Raw genomic sequence first — 18,072 nt, 5'->3', positions numbered from 1 at the left:
TACTTAACTCTTTCTCTATCTTAATCTTTTTGTTAGAATGATTAACTGAACAATTAAAATATTCTTCCTTGACGACATCAAATTTTATAATAACGGTGACAACAAAGTACGGAAAACATCAGTAACATCGGCATTATCACATGTTTGACTCTAACCACCCTGGTAAGACATTAAAATTGTATAAAATTATTAAACGTTATACAAATAGCGCAAAAAATATTTAATTGATAAAATCTGATTTTAATTTAAAGATACCGCAACTCTTTTTGGATACTGCTTGATCCTAAAAATTAAAATTATTTATAAAACTAATACAAAGTACTAATATAATCAAATAACGTTTGAAAATGAAATCAACGTACATTCTGATAAAATAGAAATCTCTTTCACGGATTTTATTCCCGACTTGTAAAGGACCTTTCATAGTAGCATATATCATTCCACCCTACAAAACGCACACATTAATAAAATAATAAAAATCAAAATATATTATTTCATAACAGTCATGCCAAATAGAAACCAAAAGTATTATCTGTTCATCCAATAGAACTATCTCCACATTGTCATCAAAATCTTTCCGATTCAAGTTAGGAACCTTCCAAGTACTAGCCACCCTAACATTAATCCTCCACTCCTCCTTGGTATGATTAAGATCCTTTATAAAATCATATTTGGAATACATAATGTAGAAGAACAGTTTGAGAAGAAGAAGAAGAAAAATAGTCAGAGAATCGAAGAAATGCGTGCATAGGAGCCAACTTTCCAAAGAATGGAGTAATTTTCGATTAGGTTTTGGTTGGAGCAAAATCAGAAAAATATCTCATTTAAATAAGAAAAAAATGAAAACTAAATATGATGGCTAATTAACCCCTTGATTAGCGCCCGATCACTTCCCAATTATACTGGGTAATTTTCATTTTTCTATTCAATTGATTGATTTTCCTAATTTTAACCAATCAATCTAATTATTTGGTTTACTTTATTTTCTCTTTTGTCATTAAATCTAATTTCAAGACTATATTTAAATTAGAATTTAAAATTAGAATTCAAATTAATTTTATTAATTTAATATTTAAATTAATTAGGTTGCACCATGGATCAAGTTCCACAAAATGACTTTGAATATATATATATATATATATATACACACACACACACGAGACATGATTCTTTGACATGGGTGTCAAATTAAAAAGTTTGATACCAAATCATAACCGTTGATTTTTCATAAAATTAACAATTATTAATTAATTATTAATTTTCAATAAATTATAACCGTTAGATTGACAGAAATCAACGGCTAATATTTGGTGTCAAATGATCCTATCACTATATATATAGGGCAAGTTATATTTACAAATTTTTTGTTTACAAACTCTTAAAAACCTAACTATGCACTAAAATTGTAAGAGTCTGTAAATATAAGCCTCTATAGATATGTGTGTGTGTGTGTGTATTGTTTACTTTACAAAAAATTTCACTTTATAAAATATTTAAATTGAGAGTTCTATTTTTTTGCAAATAAAAAACTAATCATATGTGTGTGATCAATCATTAAGGGCGTGCATGACAACATTCGCAGAATCATTTTTATTTTCAATTTTTGTTCCGGGGAACAGAAATGGATAGAAATAATGTTTGACAAAATCGGTTTTTTTATTTATTTTGGAGAATGAATGGTTCAATTTCTGTGTTGCAGAACAGAAAAAAAATATTTTTTTCTTTTTTGTGTGTTCCTGGACAGAAAATGAGACACACTTGTTTCTCTCAATCACTCTTCTCCACTACCATCATCACCACCACCACCACCACCATCCTTACACGACCACCGCCACCAACGTCGCCGCCATCGTCACCACCACCTCTACGCCATTGCCACCATCACCACCACTACTACTACCATGCCACCGTCACCACTACCACCACCACCTCCACCACCACCACCACCACCGTCACCATCGTCGCAACCACTGCTGTCACTACTACCACCGCCGCTGCTACCACTATCACCTTCATCGTCGCAACCATTGCCGTCACCACCACTACTATCATCATGCCACCGTAACGCCACCACTGCTGCCACCACCATCGTCGCAGCCTTTGTCGTCACCACCACCACTATCACCAATGCTGCCACCGCCGCTGCACCGTCACCGACACCACCACCACCACCACATCATATGAAAAGGAAAGTGATGATTCGAAAAAAATTTATTCTATTATTTGTTGTGTTATCAAATGCTATTCTTAGTCTCGGAATAAAAATAGAACATATTATCAAATATTTTTTTTTCTCCTCAGAAACTATTCCAAGGCAGAAGAGTAGAAAATAATTGTTTCTTTTTAAAAAACAGTATCAGGTAACAGAATGATTGTCATGCAAACCCTAAATAAATAGAAGTGATTTCTAGGAAATAGGGTAATTATTTTTTATTTTTCAACTCCCTTGAAGATAAAACTTAGCTTGTGGTTGTTGGGAAGGACTTAATTAATATCAATTATATGCCCAATAAATTAAACTTAATTGAAAGAATTCCAATTTTGTATATCACGAGAGTTTTGAAATATTATTACCTCAATGTAGATCAAATGATTAAGATGAAGTATCAAAATGCGTTAGTTCAAGTGGTACATATGTTTGATTTCGCTTAAGCAAGGTCTTAGGTTCAAAGTTCTTGTGAATGTAAAAAAAAATTCTTTGGGAGAATTAACCCTATCATGATGTGGATGTTCTCGCCTTGAACAGAATTGTGATACATGTTGATGCAGTTTATCCAGAAATGATTAAGATGAAATAATAAATGATAATTTAACCTTAAGATGAAATAATTATTTTCATTTTGGCCAATCATAAACTGATCGTTTTTTCTTTATGTTTCTGATATGGGCCCAAACCCAACAAGCCCCATAGACAACCCAGCTCCACCTTCAGCAAGGAAATGATCCTAATTCCTGTATAATGACCTAACCATTGCAAGGAAATTAACTCATTCCTCTGTAAAAGTTGAAATGATGGAAAGAATTATAAGCAAAACTTAGGACTTACATAAAGCTCTTGCTGGAAAAAAATATGTGTAAAAAACAAGCCTTTACCCTTCTTCTCATTGCTATGCACTATTTTATGGATCGAGACTATAATCCTAAACCCATCTTTCTGGTTCTTATTGTGCTTTACTAATGTACGGAGACGAAAACAAAGGAAACTTTTTTGTTATTTTTTGATATAAATGAAATTAATGAGATTAACTTGGTGATAAGGTCTAAAATAATCCTCCCCGTCATTTTCCCACTTGCTTATGAGAATATGACGTTGCTGAGTAGTTGCAGACAGGGAGAATGATGAGGTGCATGAACAAGTCCTGCAATATTTTCTTAGTCTCTCCTTTTCTTCTTATTTTGGGGCTTTGGTGGTATGTGAAGAAGGTTGGTTACGTAATACCACACATGTACGTAGAAAATGGTTACACTAATCAATAGCTAGCTATAGACTTAAGTTGATGGAATGTCATTTTAGTGTTAGATGGAGATCTGGGTCCCTTGCATGGACCCCATCAGGTTCTGAATGTATGTAGGGTTCAATACTTCCCTCACTTTTTCTTTTTTTTTGTGTGTGTGGAAACTACTTCCCTCACTTTTAAAGGAGGAAAGAGAGAGAGAGGGAGTTAACAATTGCACACAAATCCATATTTGGTCTAGGGAATACAAGCCACTTAGGGAACAAAACTAAAAGAAGGGAGAAAAAAGAAGACATAGCTAGAAGCCTAAAATTATGGGTCACCATTCTTGCTGCAACCAACAGAAAGTTAAGAGAGGGCTTTGGTCCCCTGAGGAAGATGAGAAACTCATCAGATACATTACCACTCATGGCTATGGCTGTTGGAGTGAAGTTCCAGAGAAAGCTGGTCAATTTTTCTTTTTTAGTTATTTTTTATCAGCTCCTCTTTCTTCCTTGTTGATAATAATAGCTAGTACCGGCCTCAATTTTACAAGTTTTTTATGTGGCTTTCAGGGCTTCTAAGGTGTGGCAAGAGTTGTCGTTTGAGATGGATTAATTATTTGAGACCTGATATTAGAAGAGGCAGGTTTACACCTGAGGAGGAGAAACTAATTATAAGCCTTCATGGGGTCGTAGGCAACAGGTTTGAATTACACAACCTTCGATTTAACTCTTCCCCTTGTTTGTTCTTCTTACAGTTACTGTCCCTTTGTCTAACATATTCCTCTTTTCGTCCTGTGGCAACAACCTAAATTTAGTTAAGTCGAGTTCAATAAATCTCAGCCAAAAAAAACAAAAACAAAAAAGTTCTATAGCTTTCAACCCGACCAGCTCCAAATTAAATTTACATATGTCTGAATTTTGGGAAGTATGAAATTAATACAAGATATATATGTGATTAATTTGCTATATTGAATGAATGGGATATTGAGCGGGTTACAAACTAAATATGAAGACAACAATGGAATTTCAAGGCTTCATGTGTTCTAGCTAACTGTATGAAAACAAACCACAAAAATAAGTCCTTAATTGGAGCTTATTATAATCAATTAAAAAAATAAATTTCTAATTAAAGGCTGTTGGCCTCTGAGCTAGAAGTTAAGCAGGCAATTTTGTCAGTTGAAATTTACTTGTCCACTTTTAGTGTGTGAGCTCCTAGCCTCCTACATCTACAGTCTTAATTAATCTATAAAATATGTATATTTGTTGATAAAAAATAAAATAAAAAATTAAGCAAATAAAATGTTATCTTATAGACATGAATGCTTCCGAATTACGATTTTATGTAAATTATAGATATAAACCTCAGATAAATTTTTTGATTGAGAAGTTAACTCTCTCTTGATTAATTTAAACCGTGGGGTTTATACTTTTCATTATATATATTCTTCTTGAACTTGGGAAATGCAGATGGGCTCATATTGCAAGCCACTTGCCTGGTAGAACTGACAATGAAATAAAGAACTATTGGAATTCTTGGATCAAAAAGAAAATAAGAAAGCCTTCAGTGTCTTCAACAACCATTGCACAAAGAGTCGATCAATCCCAGTTCAATTATAATTCCAATCAACTAGGTCACTTTGCCAGCCAAGATAATCATCTAACAGCAAAAACATCAGTGGAAGAAACCTTATTTTCTTCCACATGGCCCTTGTTTATGTTTGAAACTATTTCACTTGATGGGACTTCAACAAATAGCAATGTACGAGTAGAACACTTCCAAGTCGATGCAGTGGGTTTGAACTCTGAACCATGGAACTTGAGCCACCATCAAGTCCAGGCACTTCCTCCTTCATCAGCAACAACTTTTGCATTGGGTGTAGGTTTGGACACCACGAATTATCTACCACCATTGATAGAGAACGTGCAAAGCATGGTGCCAATTGAAGCACAATCTTGTAATATGGACGAGGAAGGAGATATACCTCTTGAGTGCTTGCAGAGGCAAGAGTTAAATGAATGGGTTGAAACCCAACAACAATGTTCTAACTTTGTTTTTTGGGACAACGTTGAAGCAGAACTTGGTGGGGAAGAACTAGCACCAAATTCATCAAATATGGGAGCAAATACACTTTCTCCTTTTCCTTCGTCTTTGTGAGATGACAATGATTGTGAAAACTGTCCCCACTCTTCTCTCTCTCTCTCTCTCTCTCTCTCTCTCTCTCTCTCCCTTCTTATGACCACTCTAACTAGGAAGACATTTCATCATGGTCCTCGCCTGCCTTTCCGAAACTTGCAGAGATGCTCCTTTTCCTTTTGATTGCTGATTTGTAAAGATTGTATAAAAAGAGAGTGAAGGTAAGATATATATATATATATTATATATAACCATGTTTGATGTTTATTGAGTGTTTTGACGTGAAGCGGGAGGGGGGGTGGTGGAAAATAAAGGTGATTGCAGCTTGCTAGGAGAAAAGTTTGATTTTGAAGATGTATAAAGCATCTTCAATTTGCAATATATTTGACTGTACATGTGGTGGATTTTGAATGATAATAATGCATGGGTTTTTGCCCTTTACATTTTTCCATGTCCTTTTATCATGCAACCAACCTGTCTTGTGGAAAAAGACAAAAGAGAAAAGCATTGACTTATCATATGCATAATGTCCCCCAACCCGAGTCCCAAAAACACCAAATGCAAAAGCGAGAGAAAAGAGATTCTGGCTAAGGATTTGCATATATGTATTGATTGCATTCCTATTGGCAATGGCATTTTTTCATTTTTCATTTTTCATTTTATTTTTTTAAGAAATTGGCATGTTATTTTGTGTTGTCACCGAACAATTACACACACAATTGCAAATCAAAAAGACACAAAGAATGTTTACTGAAAAAGAAAGAAAGAGAAGAAAAACAAAGATACATATTTACCTTCAACCAATGTGGAAAAAAAAATTAAGTGCTACTTTCGTACCTACCTCCATACAATGAAAACATGACAATTTTACTAACATGTTTTTTTTAGGAGAGTGAAAAAAAAACTTTAATACTTTGCTTATGTATTTTCAGAATACATAGTCCATAGATCATTCATAATAAATTAAGGTGTCATATTTGAATGAAAGTAGTACCTACTATTCAGTGTGATAAGAGTATTAAAAATGCTCTCCCAATATGAATTACGTTCAATAATATACATTATATTTTTCTCATCACCACACTAGTTACAAAGCACCTAGTTCACAAGACAAATATAAATATACTTAAAAACCTTAAGTAATAGTAGTTATTTATAAGTCTAAGTCCAAACTAACCATGTTGGCTTTCTCTGTGTTTCGTTAATAGGGAGTTGTCATTAGAAATATGAACCATACCCAATAATTTGGTCAAATCCAATAGCTAGTGTTGTATAAATAACTATATACATTGAGAAAAATATTTGTTTTTTTAAATGACACAACTTGTATCATTTCACTCTCACTAAGGGTGAGATTTACACTTTTATTTTTGTTTGTCCACTCTCTTTTTAAATGACACAACTTATATCATTTCACTCTCGCAAAGAGTGGGATCCACACTTTTATTTTTGTTTGTACACTTAAAATAATTGATTTTAAAAAATAAATTTATGAACCGAACTGGATTTTAAAAAATCAGTTCATGAACCGAACTGGTTTATAAAACAAGTTCAAGAACTGAACCACTTTCGAATTGAACCGAACCGCTTTCGAACCAAACTGAACTAGTTTTTATTACTTTATTTTTTATTTTATTTTCTTTTCAAAATAGGATTGACCTAAATTAGTTCTGAACCGAACTGTTTTTAGTCGAATCGAACCTTTTTTGACCTGAACTGAACAAATTTCGAACAAAACCGAACTGGTTTTGAATTAAATCGAACCATTTTTGAATTGAACCGTTTAAGCTAATTCTGTTTGATTATTCAAAAAATTCAGTTGAATTCGACCTATGCATATTCCTACATAATATAGACTTGTTATAACATGTTTGGTTTAGCTTCTAAAATTCCAAATCATGATTTAGGGAAAAGGTAAAAGATATACATTTTTTTCTTAAACATAATTTGGACTTTTCAAAATCAAAATCAAACATTATTAATTATTACGACTCAAATTACAGTTGCTGTGAGGGAGCGAGTAACATTTTGGATTAAATTATCCATTAGCACCAACATCAATCCAATATTAGAGGTACAAAGCCCAATTATAATTTCACATCAATCCAGTAGTAGTTTTGATTTGTACCCTTCATAACACAGTCATTGTTGTGCGCGCAGTGAATAATATAAAAGACAAAGCACTAATTCCTAGGAAAATGAAATAAATAATGAAAATTTTAATATCTTTAAAACATGGGTTGAAATGTTCTATTTGTTGTAAATTTTTATCATTTAATATTTTTTAAAAGAATTAAAGAATATTGTATTTTTAAATAATATAAAAATAACAACACAAATGCAAACTGAACCGAACTTCGACCTTATCGGATCAAATATTGAAAGAATTGGTCCCAGATGATTAATACGGTCTACTATTTGTGTTGAGGAGGCCATGGGCCTAGTGACCAATTGTGGCCCATGTATAACCTCAAGAAAATGAAATATAAGTAAGAGAGTTTATTATAAAAAAGGTAAAAAATTATATATATATATATATACGTATATATATTATATTTAATTAAGAATTAAATTTTTTTGTTAAATTATTATAAATATATATTTTTCATATATGCGTGCATTTTAAATTGAATTAAAATTAAATTTTATAATAAAAATTAAATCAATTCAATTTATGTTTAATTTTTTAACTGAATTGTTTTGTTTTGATTAATTTAATGAAATTTTAAATATATTTAAAACTAGGGTTGAAATATTCTATTTTGTTAAATTTATATATTTTAATATACTTAAAAGAATTGAAATAATTAATTTTTGAATATATAAAAATAACAACACAAGTGCAAAGTGAACCGAACTTCGACCTTATCACTTATCAGATCAAATACTGAAAGAATTGGTCCGAGATGATTAATACGGTCTGCTATGCTTTAGGGAGCCAATGGGCCTAGTGACCAATTGTGGCCCATATATAGCCCCATAAAGAAAAAAAGGATAAAAAAAAGGAAATGTATTATAAAAAATAAGTAAGAGAGGTTAGGGTTCACTGCGTGGAAGTGGAAGTGTCTTGGAAGTGTTAGCACTGCTTTGTATCGCCGCCCCCAAATCTTGTAACCATGGTATGTTGTCAAATTCTTAGTTGTTTAGGATCCAATCGAGTTTCTTTTGCATTGTTCTGTTGAATTCATTGAGATGCAAATATTTGTGTTTGTCTATTTGTTCAGATCATTACGGAGAAGAACCGTAGGGAGATCTGCAAATACTTGTTCCAAGGTCATTTGATATGATATCTATGATGAATAATACTCTTCGTTGGTTATGGTTGCGTGGTGTTTGATCTAACACTTGGTTTGTGTGAGTGTGTGTGTTGCAGAGGGGGTTTGCTTTGCAAAGAAGGATTTCAATTTGGCAAAGCACCCAGAGATTGATGTGCCAAATCTACAAGTGATTAAGCTGATGCAAAGCTTCAAATCGAGAGAGTACGTGAGGGAGACATTTGCTTGGATGCACTATTACTGGTTCCTTACCAATGATGGCATTGAGTTCCTCAGAACGTACCTTAATCTTCCTTCAGAAATCGTCCCTGCTACTTTGAAGAAACAAGCCAAGCCACCTGGTAGACCGTTTGGTGGACCACCCGGTGATCGCCCAAGGTAAATTTACCTATTATCAAATTGTTTTATGCTTTTTTGATGTGTGTGTGTGTCTGTTTCTGATTACATTGCTGATTGAAACTTGGGCAATTTGAACAGGGGTCCACCACGTTTTGAAGGGGAACGTAGATTTGGTGACCGTGATGGATACCGTGGAGGTCCCCGAGGACCTGGTGGTGACTTTGGAGGAGACAAGGGAGGAGCTCCTGCTGATTACAGGCCTTCTTTTGGGGTAATGTTTCTGCCACTGCACTTTCTCTTTGGTATCTATCATTAGTTGAGTTTAATATGTTGTTTATCTATAGAATGCCTTGTGTGGGTCGAAATGATGTATGTTTTGTCTACTCTGTTTATAATTTCGAATTATGTTTGACTTTTACTTATTGTTGAAAGTCTAAAACCAAGTCAAGTATCAAGAAGTCATGATGTCTCTAAGATATGTATCTAATGTTGCATCCTATGAGCAGCAACTCTTGGGCTTCCCTGTATCTAATGTTGTATATCAATTTGTGCTTCCATGTGAAGTTGAAAGTTTACTTGAATATTTGCGCACTATTCTTCTCTTTTACATATTGCAATTCACTATTTAGCTCTGTTTGCTTTGTCCGCTAATGGCCTTTTTGAAAACTTGATTTTTCACTGAACACAATGGTGTTGTTTGATCAGTGTAGCTGACCCCCGTAATTGGAAAAGACTTTTGTTGTATCTGTGAAACATGTCGTAATGTTCGTAACTGCATTTGCATGTGAATAAAACATTTTGGTAGAAACTGGTTTCTTCTGACAGTAGAGCTCCTCTATATTGGATATGGTATGGTATCATTCCTTTTTTAATATTCTTTTAGTTTTCCTGAATCAGTTGGTTTGCCATATTGCAGGGTTCTGGCGGAAGGCCTGGCTTTGGTCGTGGATCTGGTGGTTTTGGGGCTCCAACCAGCTCAAATCTTGCTTAAGTATAATGATTTCTGCTTTAGATTTTGCTTAGTGTTCTAGAAAATGCGCCTGTTGGAGTCTGTGATAGATTCCCGTCCCAGAAATTGTTTGATTAATCTGACTCTACTTTATATTCGGTTTTTTATTCAATGAAGATTTTGAATCGAGTGTTTTTGCTATAAATTGTGGCTCATCTGGTGCTCAAACTTTGTTTTCTCTTTTTTCCCGTTCTTGTTCTGACTAATTCTCAACTTCAAATGCTTGCAGTTGTCTAAGTTTGCAAAATTTCGGCCAAAACTTTTGTTGCGATTTTGCCTATTTCGAACTTGTAACAAATTTAGCTGAGCATGAGTGAAACAAATTCATAATTTCGTTATTTATGCCTTCTAACCTTATCATAAGAAAAGAATGGGACATAAACCCTTTATCAAATTCCCAAGGCCTATTCCTCCTTCTTCCTTAGGAGATTAGCTTAAGGAGGACCTAGTTGTTCATTACATTTAGCTGGTGAAATTAATGAAATCATCGATTCTGATTCCTGTGAATTCAATCCCATTCTAAAGAGTGTGAGACACAGCACAGAAAAGATCGTCCTCAAAATAAATATAGCAGGGCAGCTAATTATGGGATGTGAAAACATAACAATTTCTGTGGATCTACCCTGGTGAGTGCGTGGCATGCATGCATCTCTGTTCCTTAAAGTTCGTACATGGTGTAATGAACATAAGATGACAGATACAACATATATAAACCCTATCTAACGAATATCATTTTTCCCACTATAATGTACAGATAGAAACTCAGGGTATGTGTGATAGAAGTTTTATTTTGGATTTGACGGGGAAGTGTGGGTGCCTGGGTGGGTATTGGAAAATATTATGTTTGGTTCAAGTTTTTGAAAAAAAATATTAGATAGCTGAGAAATGACTTTGGTTTTGGGTGAAATTTACTCTTACAAAATATCACTTGAGATGTGGTATTTTGAGATAACTGGAGAAGTGAAAAAACAGGTGCGAAGTTGCTCCCGAACATAGTCTTTACAAATTTAAATAAATTTTTCCGGTAATGGTTCGGTTAACCAAACATCTTTTTATAAACTTTTTCATCAAACTAACTTTTCTATCATTTTCTTAGTAATTAATTTCTCTAGTAAATTTTTTTTTTCTTCTACCGATATTTAAAACTTGTATTGAATTCTAGAAATGAAGAAAATTGTGTTTGGTCCGGTGTTCGAAACTAACTTGGATTAAAAAAAAAAAATCTGCAAGATTTGAATTCCACTTCCACTCTTGCAAGTTGCAATGACTCTCCCAATTAAAAGAATCTGAATTTTGAAATATAAATTAACGAAAAAAATATTACCAGGTTAGTTTCTCTAGAAGCCAAATTATACGTACTCAATAGTTCGGTCATGATCATGCTAGGAACATTCAGACTAACCTTCAAATGCTCAGAAGATAAATGTATCAGAAAGCCCACTAGTATCTAAAGACAACCACAGAAATAGAGAATAGTGATGATCAAAGCATGACAATACAATCCAAGCTTAAGTGGTCATAGCATAGCTAACCTCACACCATTTTATCTTCCACTTAGATTGCTCATCACAGGATCGGCAACAGCTTAATGCTGCATTTTTTTTTTTTTTTTTGTAAATAATGCTGCATTTTCAATCTCACAGTAATTACATGAAGAAAACATCCCGAATTTAGAAAATCAAACCAAATATATTCCATTTGGGGACACCAAACCCACATCCCATCGGTTGAAAATAGCTAGTATTCTGTTTGAGATAAAGAGGACTGCTAGCTTAAGCTTTGAGAATGTTTGATCCTTGACCCCTTGCAGAAAACCACAAAGGTAACTAATATTCTCAATAAAGGTGATTTCAGGAAAAAATCTTGTCACAACCAATAAAGGAAGAATAAAATGATTTATATTCGAGTTCACAATTTCTAAAATCTCACACCGTAATAGTGTCGAAGTGTTGAGAACCCAATTTAGGTTACTTGAATCGCCTGGTGGAATTTTACTTCAATTTGTTTAATTCTTAACAGCAATTCCATGAATGGAACCTTTTAACAGATCCACCCAAAGTTTCAAAACAAAATCCTTACAATTTTCTAGCCCAGCATTTGAAGATTACTTCACATATAGAAAAAACCAAACCACCCAAAAATTGAAACTTCAGTTTTCCAACGATACCCATACAGTAGTCAACTAAAGCATTCCACTTACACCTAAAAAAAAAAAAATACAAAATATAAACATATAATACGAGATTCAATTGATTTTGCTAAATGTGTACATAAAGGATGTGCACAATTGATTTTGCATATCATATGCCATGGATGTGGATAACAATTTTTGTCCTCCAAACGAAAACTGGTAGTGGCCAAACACTCCTCGATCATCCACAGATTGGAACTGAGATGTCCTAACAGCAAATTGTGTGAGGATGCACCATAACCAATCAAGATATATAACTGATGCACAAGTATGATACCAGTGGTAATGTAATTTCAGCTTTCATTGTTTATAAGTTTCTAGTTTCATTAAAATTCATGACTGAGTCCGAGCATTTAAAGAGACCAATAGAGACTATTATGGCCTTTAGGTGGGATAATCTGCGTCTTTCCTTCCCGTAAGCCTCTCTTTGGGATTATAATGGATTCTGAGGATTAAGTGTTTCCTAACTGGACTCTTTCCTATTGTCAAATAATCTTGCATGTACCTACTAAACCTCATAACTTATCATGTGTTGGGTTTGCTCTTTTACTAAAGCCCAAATGGGTTATTAGTATGAGAAGAGCCCAAGAAACTTAGAGTCCAATGAGCTAGGGTTTCTTGGAACCCATATAAATAGTACCTCTTAAGTCATCAGCCGCGGGGAGGTCTTTTTTGTGAGAAAGAGGCAAGCTCAGAATCTAATCAGTGCCCACACACTTCCCCTTCCTCCTCGAGAGATAGTTTGGAAGATCTGCCACAGTCCAGCTTCAAGGAGGTTGTTCGTGCTGCGGCGCTGAGGTGAGCTGTTCGTGAAGAGGAATCCTACAAGGGAAGATTCTACACGAGACCTGCGCACCGAGAGGTAATTGTGAAACAAGGATGATTCGGTAAGCATACTATAATAGCCCAACTTAATTAATTAGTAAATTTAGTGTAATTAATTAATTAAACATGTTTTGGTGAGTGAATTTAAGTATAAGGCTTAATTAAATGAATCTGAGTCACTTTGGAGTTAAAAAGTGTACTCAGTGAAAATTAAGGGGTATAAATGGGTACTGGTGAAAGTGCCCAAAATATAAAAATAAAAATAGTAATATTCCTAGAATAATATTCCAGACTTTTGGGTAAAGTTTGGTAATTATTGGAGTTGAATAGATAGACGAACCAATACCCGCTTAAGACCACTTAAGTTGAGTTAAGTGACCAAAACACAAAAAACCATTTCATTTTCCTTCTTCTTCCCGTGGTTCAGCGACAGAGAGAGTGAGGAAGACATAGGTGAGCCAAAAACCTAGCTTTCACATTTGGTGTCCAAATCAACTCATTCCAAAGCCTAAACCACTCCAAATCTTCCCCTCTTTCATAATTCTAGCTTTGTTTTGGGTGGGAGTTATTGGGGAGAGAGATATCAACCCTCCAAAATTCGCCCCTTTTGGTGAGAGTTGGGGTTTTGGGGTGATTCCCTCCATTGAAGCTTGAGGAGCCATCAATCCTTGGTTGTGTGACCATTGGTGGTAAGATTCTAACCCTTGAACCTCATGATTCCTTGAAATTTGCATGAGTTAGGGTTTATGAATAGTAAATTGGGATTTTTATGAAATGTAGTTGAATTAGCTATGTTCTAGGAAGAATGGAGTTTAGAGCATGTTGTGAAAAATGCTAGGAACGACATTTAATCGGTGGAAATAATCCTTGATAGTCATTTGATAATTGTTCATAATATTGGAAAATTCATGCTTGGATTGGTTAGTATTCTAGCATGTTGAACAATTAGTGAGTGGAATGATTGATTGGATCCTTGTGATGTCTAGGATTGAGACATTTGGACCAACCGTGAGTGATCAACCATTGGAGCAAGCTATGGAGCTTGAATAGCTCATTGGAATTGGTAAGCTCGTACTTGTGTTGTGTTTTGAATTGAGTAATTGATGGTTGATTATGAAATACTCTTGGATGCAATGTGTTGATTGCATTACACCATGTGTAGGTGTTGGTTTTGGAGTAGAGTATTGTTGACATTGGTGAAGAACAAAGGTCGACTGAAGCATTGAGGTAAACCTTCGGACCTTGGGTGTAATTCCCTTGACTGTTCTACCAAGCCCTGAAAGGGTGGAGGTTGTGATTGTGTATATAAATGCAATAAAATAGTGTAATGCTTTGTTATACGTATGTGTATGCATTTGGTGTGGCATATGATGGTGTTTCCCTATGTTGGTATGTGGCATGACGATGCGTAAATCATACTTGGTAGTTAGCTGGCCAGTAGGACTATTTGCATCTGAGTTTCCTTAGGACAGCTTGAGAGCTCGAGGGATTTCTCCTGGAGATGTATTGCACTTTGCATAGATATGTATTTACTGCATTATTATTGTTATTGCTATTACACTGATATGGAACTGTGGGGTGGAGAGATGCTCCAAGGACCCCTGGTTTACTGGATATATTCGTATATCTCACCCCGTGTTGTGGGGACCCCCTTTCAGGTAAGGATGCTGCAGGAGCCTCTGGTGGCAAGTGGCCATATCTGGATTATGCATGAAATGTGGCATTTCTTTTGAGTTTATGCATGCCTTTTGTAGTTGACATGTATAGGATTTTATTTTGAAAGCCCATGGTCATTTGTATATCTTGATTCATTGGATGAACTTAGCCTGTGCTCATGCCTTTGGTTGCACCTTTTGTTGATGGGAGCCAAGGGAATGATCATAGTGTTTTGTAAGCTAAGTTCTATGATTTGTAAAGGATATGTAATGTAAATGATGCCTACTTGAAATTCAATATATGCATGCTTGTTATGTATTGAGTTGTTGAATTGGTTGGGCTGAAAATCAATTAGGTACCCCTTTGTTTAAACTGGTAAACGATGAGAAAACAAAGGTCATGCTGCCCAAATTCTAGCTAAATCTCATGAGGAGAGGTTGGATGAGTGCTAGGATTTAGTTTTGGGGCATGGACAATTGGGGTTTGTAATAGGGATGCATCTTCCCCTAGGCTTGGACTTGAAAAATGTGGGAATTGGAATTCCCTGGCAGCGCGCTTAAGCGCCCAGGAGCTCGCCCAAGCGCCCTGCTGCCCCTGCGAGTGCCAATGCATTCTGCCTCCTCGCGCTGGAGCGCCCAAGTGGGGGCTTAAGCGCCCAGGATTGCGCGCTGGAGCGCCCTGGCGTGCGCTTAAGCGCCCTTTGCTGCAGAAAGTTGGGATGCTTACTGTCCCCTCGTGTTTTAGCGCCCAGGGTGGGGCTTAAGCGCCCAGGGTTGCGCGCTTGAGCGCCCTGGTCCGCGCTTGAGCGCCCTTAGCCACTGAAGGAGGAGATGCTTCTGTCTCTGCGCGCTAAAACGTCCGAATGGGAGCTTAAGCGCCCAGGATAGCGCGCTTGAGCGCCCTGATGCGCGCTTAAGCGCCCATCCACACTGGAATGCCTGATGCTTACTGCCTCCGTGCGCTTAAGCGCCCAGATGGAGGCTTTAGCGCCCGATAGCGCGCGCTTGAGCGCCCGGTAGCGCGCTGAAGCGCGCGGGGCCTGTGACCAACACTCTCTTGTGCTGCTTCAAATTGTCCTAACTTGGGCTACAGTGCTCCGATTTGAGCACGGTTTGAAGCACGGGTAGCTAATGAAGAAACCTACAATATAATAGAAGTTGTGAATTAAATAAGAAGTAAATAAATGGTTTAAAAATGGAAAATGAACATGATGTTAAGCTTAATTTATCTGATTCCGCAAGGTAATACGGTTATGATCACGAAATTGGGTATTATAAATTCGGCATGTTTTAAAATGAAAAATTTATCCGGATTTTAATTGAACCCATGTGATTGTAACTGCGCTTAATATCATAATGCGATGTTAACAAACCAGTTCTAGAACGGGGCGTTACACATACCAATGTACTAGGTCCTACACCGCTTCCGCATAAATCTAAGATTTCCTACAATTGGTATCAGAGCCTTGGCTGTACATTGGTATGTGAATCTAGTTTCACTATTCATGTAATTAGTTTTGCTTCTTGAAATGTGGCACCTAGGGTTCTAGGATTATGGTATGAATCTAGCATGTGTATTTTATAATTCATTTTCATAAAAGTTTAAATTTTAATCGGTAAAAATGCTTTAATCCATGGTTAGGGTCTCTCGTGTATTTCTCAATTTGTAACAAGGAGGCTAATCCCATATGATTAGGTTTCCTCCTTGCTGTTTTTTTTAATTTTTCGGAATTTTTGTGTATTTTTCAATATTTTGTAAAAATTCAAGATCGAGAAACCGCGAGGAAGATGCGCAGTCAGTACTGTCGGAGACTTTTCGAGGTCTTCCCGATCTCGGAATGAGGCTATCTATATATGGTTGGAAAGAGGACGAAAAGACGAACGCAACGGGGGGTGTATAGCCTCCATCGGAGACTCCACGCTCCACCACGCGCCTCCACAAGAGGATGAGAGTGGCCGCCACTCTCCGGCAAAGAATGGGAGAGTGAGGGAGCGTCCGGCCACCTTTTTGGGTGGTTCCGGCGGCGGTGCACTCGTCTCTACGTGGCGGTCCTTCCCCTGGAGTTTCAACCTGATTTGACTTCGGGTGACGGCGCGACAGACCTGACGACTAGGGTTCCTCTTTCGCGTCCTAGGGTTTCTCGCCAAAGGATTGGGTCTTTGGGCTTTTGGGCCCATGAAACCCTAAAGGTGCTTGAGACAGATACTATGAGCTAGGCGAAAGTCGAATTTCAAAGTTGTATTATTTAATTTAATTTTATTTTATTTTCTTTAAAATAGGAAGGCCATGGATTAAAGTAATTATGATTTATTATTTAATGCTTTTATTGATTGGTATAAATTATATGATTGATAACATGCTTTATTGCGATAACATGCCATATAGAATAGGTGGTGCCATATTGTTGCATAACTTGTATGATTGCATGAGCATAATAGCTATTATGTCTTCAGCGACTAGTATGATAGTTATTATGGGATTATTTTGATTTTAAATCATCCTAAGAAATTAATTAATAATTATTATGATTTAAATTGGAAAATTGGAAATTGGAAATTGGAAAATGTTGCTTATGTTGAATGGAAGGAGATTTAAATTAAGAAATTAATTTAACCTTCAAGCGCATTTTAAGGACCATTGATAAAATAATCATGTGAAGTCTCATCGAATAAGCATGATTGGATTTTATTAGATTGGACCTAAATAATTATGGGAGGAGATTTAAATTAAGAAATTAATTTAACCTCCAGGCGCATTGTGGGCCTATCAATAAAATAATCATGTGAGGCCCCAACGGATTAGCATGATTGGATTTTATTGGGCCTTAATAATTTCAAAATTTTAATAAAGTATTGTACGGCTCATCGTCGATAATACTAAGTTATTAAAGATAATTCTGAAATTAAACAATGAATTCGACAGGGCTTACGAAAATTCTCAAACAAAAATGTTAAATGGGTGAAGGTTTTAAAAATTAATTAATTTTAAAACCTGCGGGCTCCATTTGTGGGTTTATTAGTGAAATGGTTTTCGCTGAATCCCCATCGGATAAGGATAATCAGATTTCACTAGATTAAATCTTAATAATTTCAAAATTTTAGTAAAGTATTGTACGGCCCATTGTCGGCAATGCTTAGATACTAAGGATAATTTTGAAATTAAACAATGGTTAATTACATTCAACTTTGGTAAAATTGTTAACCC

At 35.6% G+C, this 18,072-nt stretch overlaps 1 protein-coding gene and 1 long non-coding RNA gene across 2 annotated transcripts; both read left to right on the top strand.

Annotated features, from left to right (window-relative positions):
* The first annotated feature begins 3,769 nt into the window (after positions 1-3,769).
* LOC133284774 (transcription factor MYB51) lies at positions 3,770-10,330 on the top strand. The gene is made up of 8 exons (XM_061481853.1): positions 3,770-3,902; positions 4,010-4,139; positions 4,907-5,591; positions 8,721-8,748; positions 8,781-8,846; positions 8,947-9,226; positions 9,326-9,458; positions 10,104-10,330. Exons 1-8 carry the CDS (start codon positions 3,770-3,772, stop codon positions 10,176-10,178), a joined length of 1,530 nt encoding a protein of 509 aa, XP_061337837.1. The 3' UTR covers positions 10,179-10,330.
* Positions 10,331-13,728: 3,398 nt separating this feature from the next.
* Positions 13,729-15,033, top strand: LOC133284755 (uncharacterized). The gene is made up of 4 exons (XR_009747938.1): positions 13,729-13,901; positions 14,199-14,275; positions 14,375-14,439; positions 14,871-15,033. It is a non-coding gene; the product is annotated as an uncharacterized LOC133284755 (long non-coding RNA).
* Positions 15,034-18,072: the final 3,039 nt, after the last annotated feature.

Source organism: Gastrolobium bilobum, unplaced genomic scaffold (assembly GCF_033153095.1).
Source record: "Gastrolobium bilobum isolate Gb01-03AN ecotype WA unplaced genomic scaffold, APGP_CSIRO_Gbil_v1 utg27505, whole genome shotgun sequence".
NCBI lineage: Eukaryota > Viridiplantae > Streptophyta > Magnoliopsida > Fabales > Fabaceae > Gastrolobium > Gastrolobium bilobum.
Note: the sequence above shows the minus strand (reverse complement) of the source record. Positions and strands in the feature narration are given on the sequence as shown.

What these genes read in the sequence shown, in the direction of transcription:
- LOC133284774 (XM_061481853.1), top strand. Translation starts at nt 3,770, where the DNA reads ATGGGTCACCATTCTTGCTGCAACCAACAGAAAGTTAAGAGAGGGCTT. An exon ending in TGAAGTTCCAGAGAAAGCTG is followed by an intron (nt 3,903 to 4,009) that starts GTCAATTTTTCT and finishes TGTGGCTTTCAG; the next exon opens with GGCTTCTAAGGTGTGGCAAG. An exon ending in CTGCAAATACTTGTTCCAAG is followed by an intron (nt 8,847 to 8,946) that starts GTCATTTGATAT and finishes TGTGTGTTGCAG; the next exon opens with AGGGGGTTTGCTTTGCAAAG.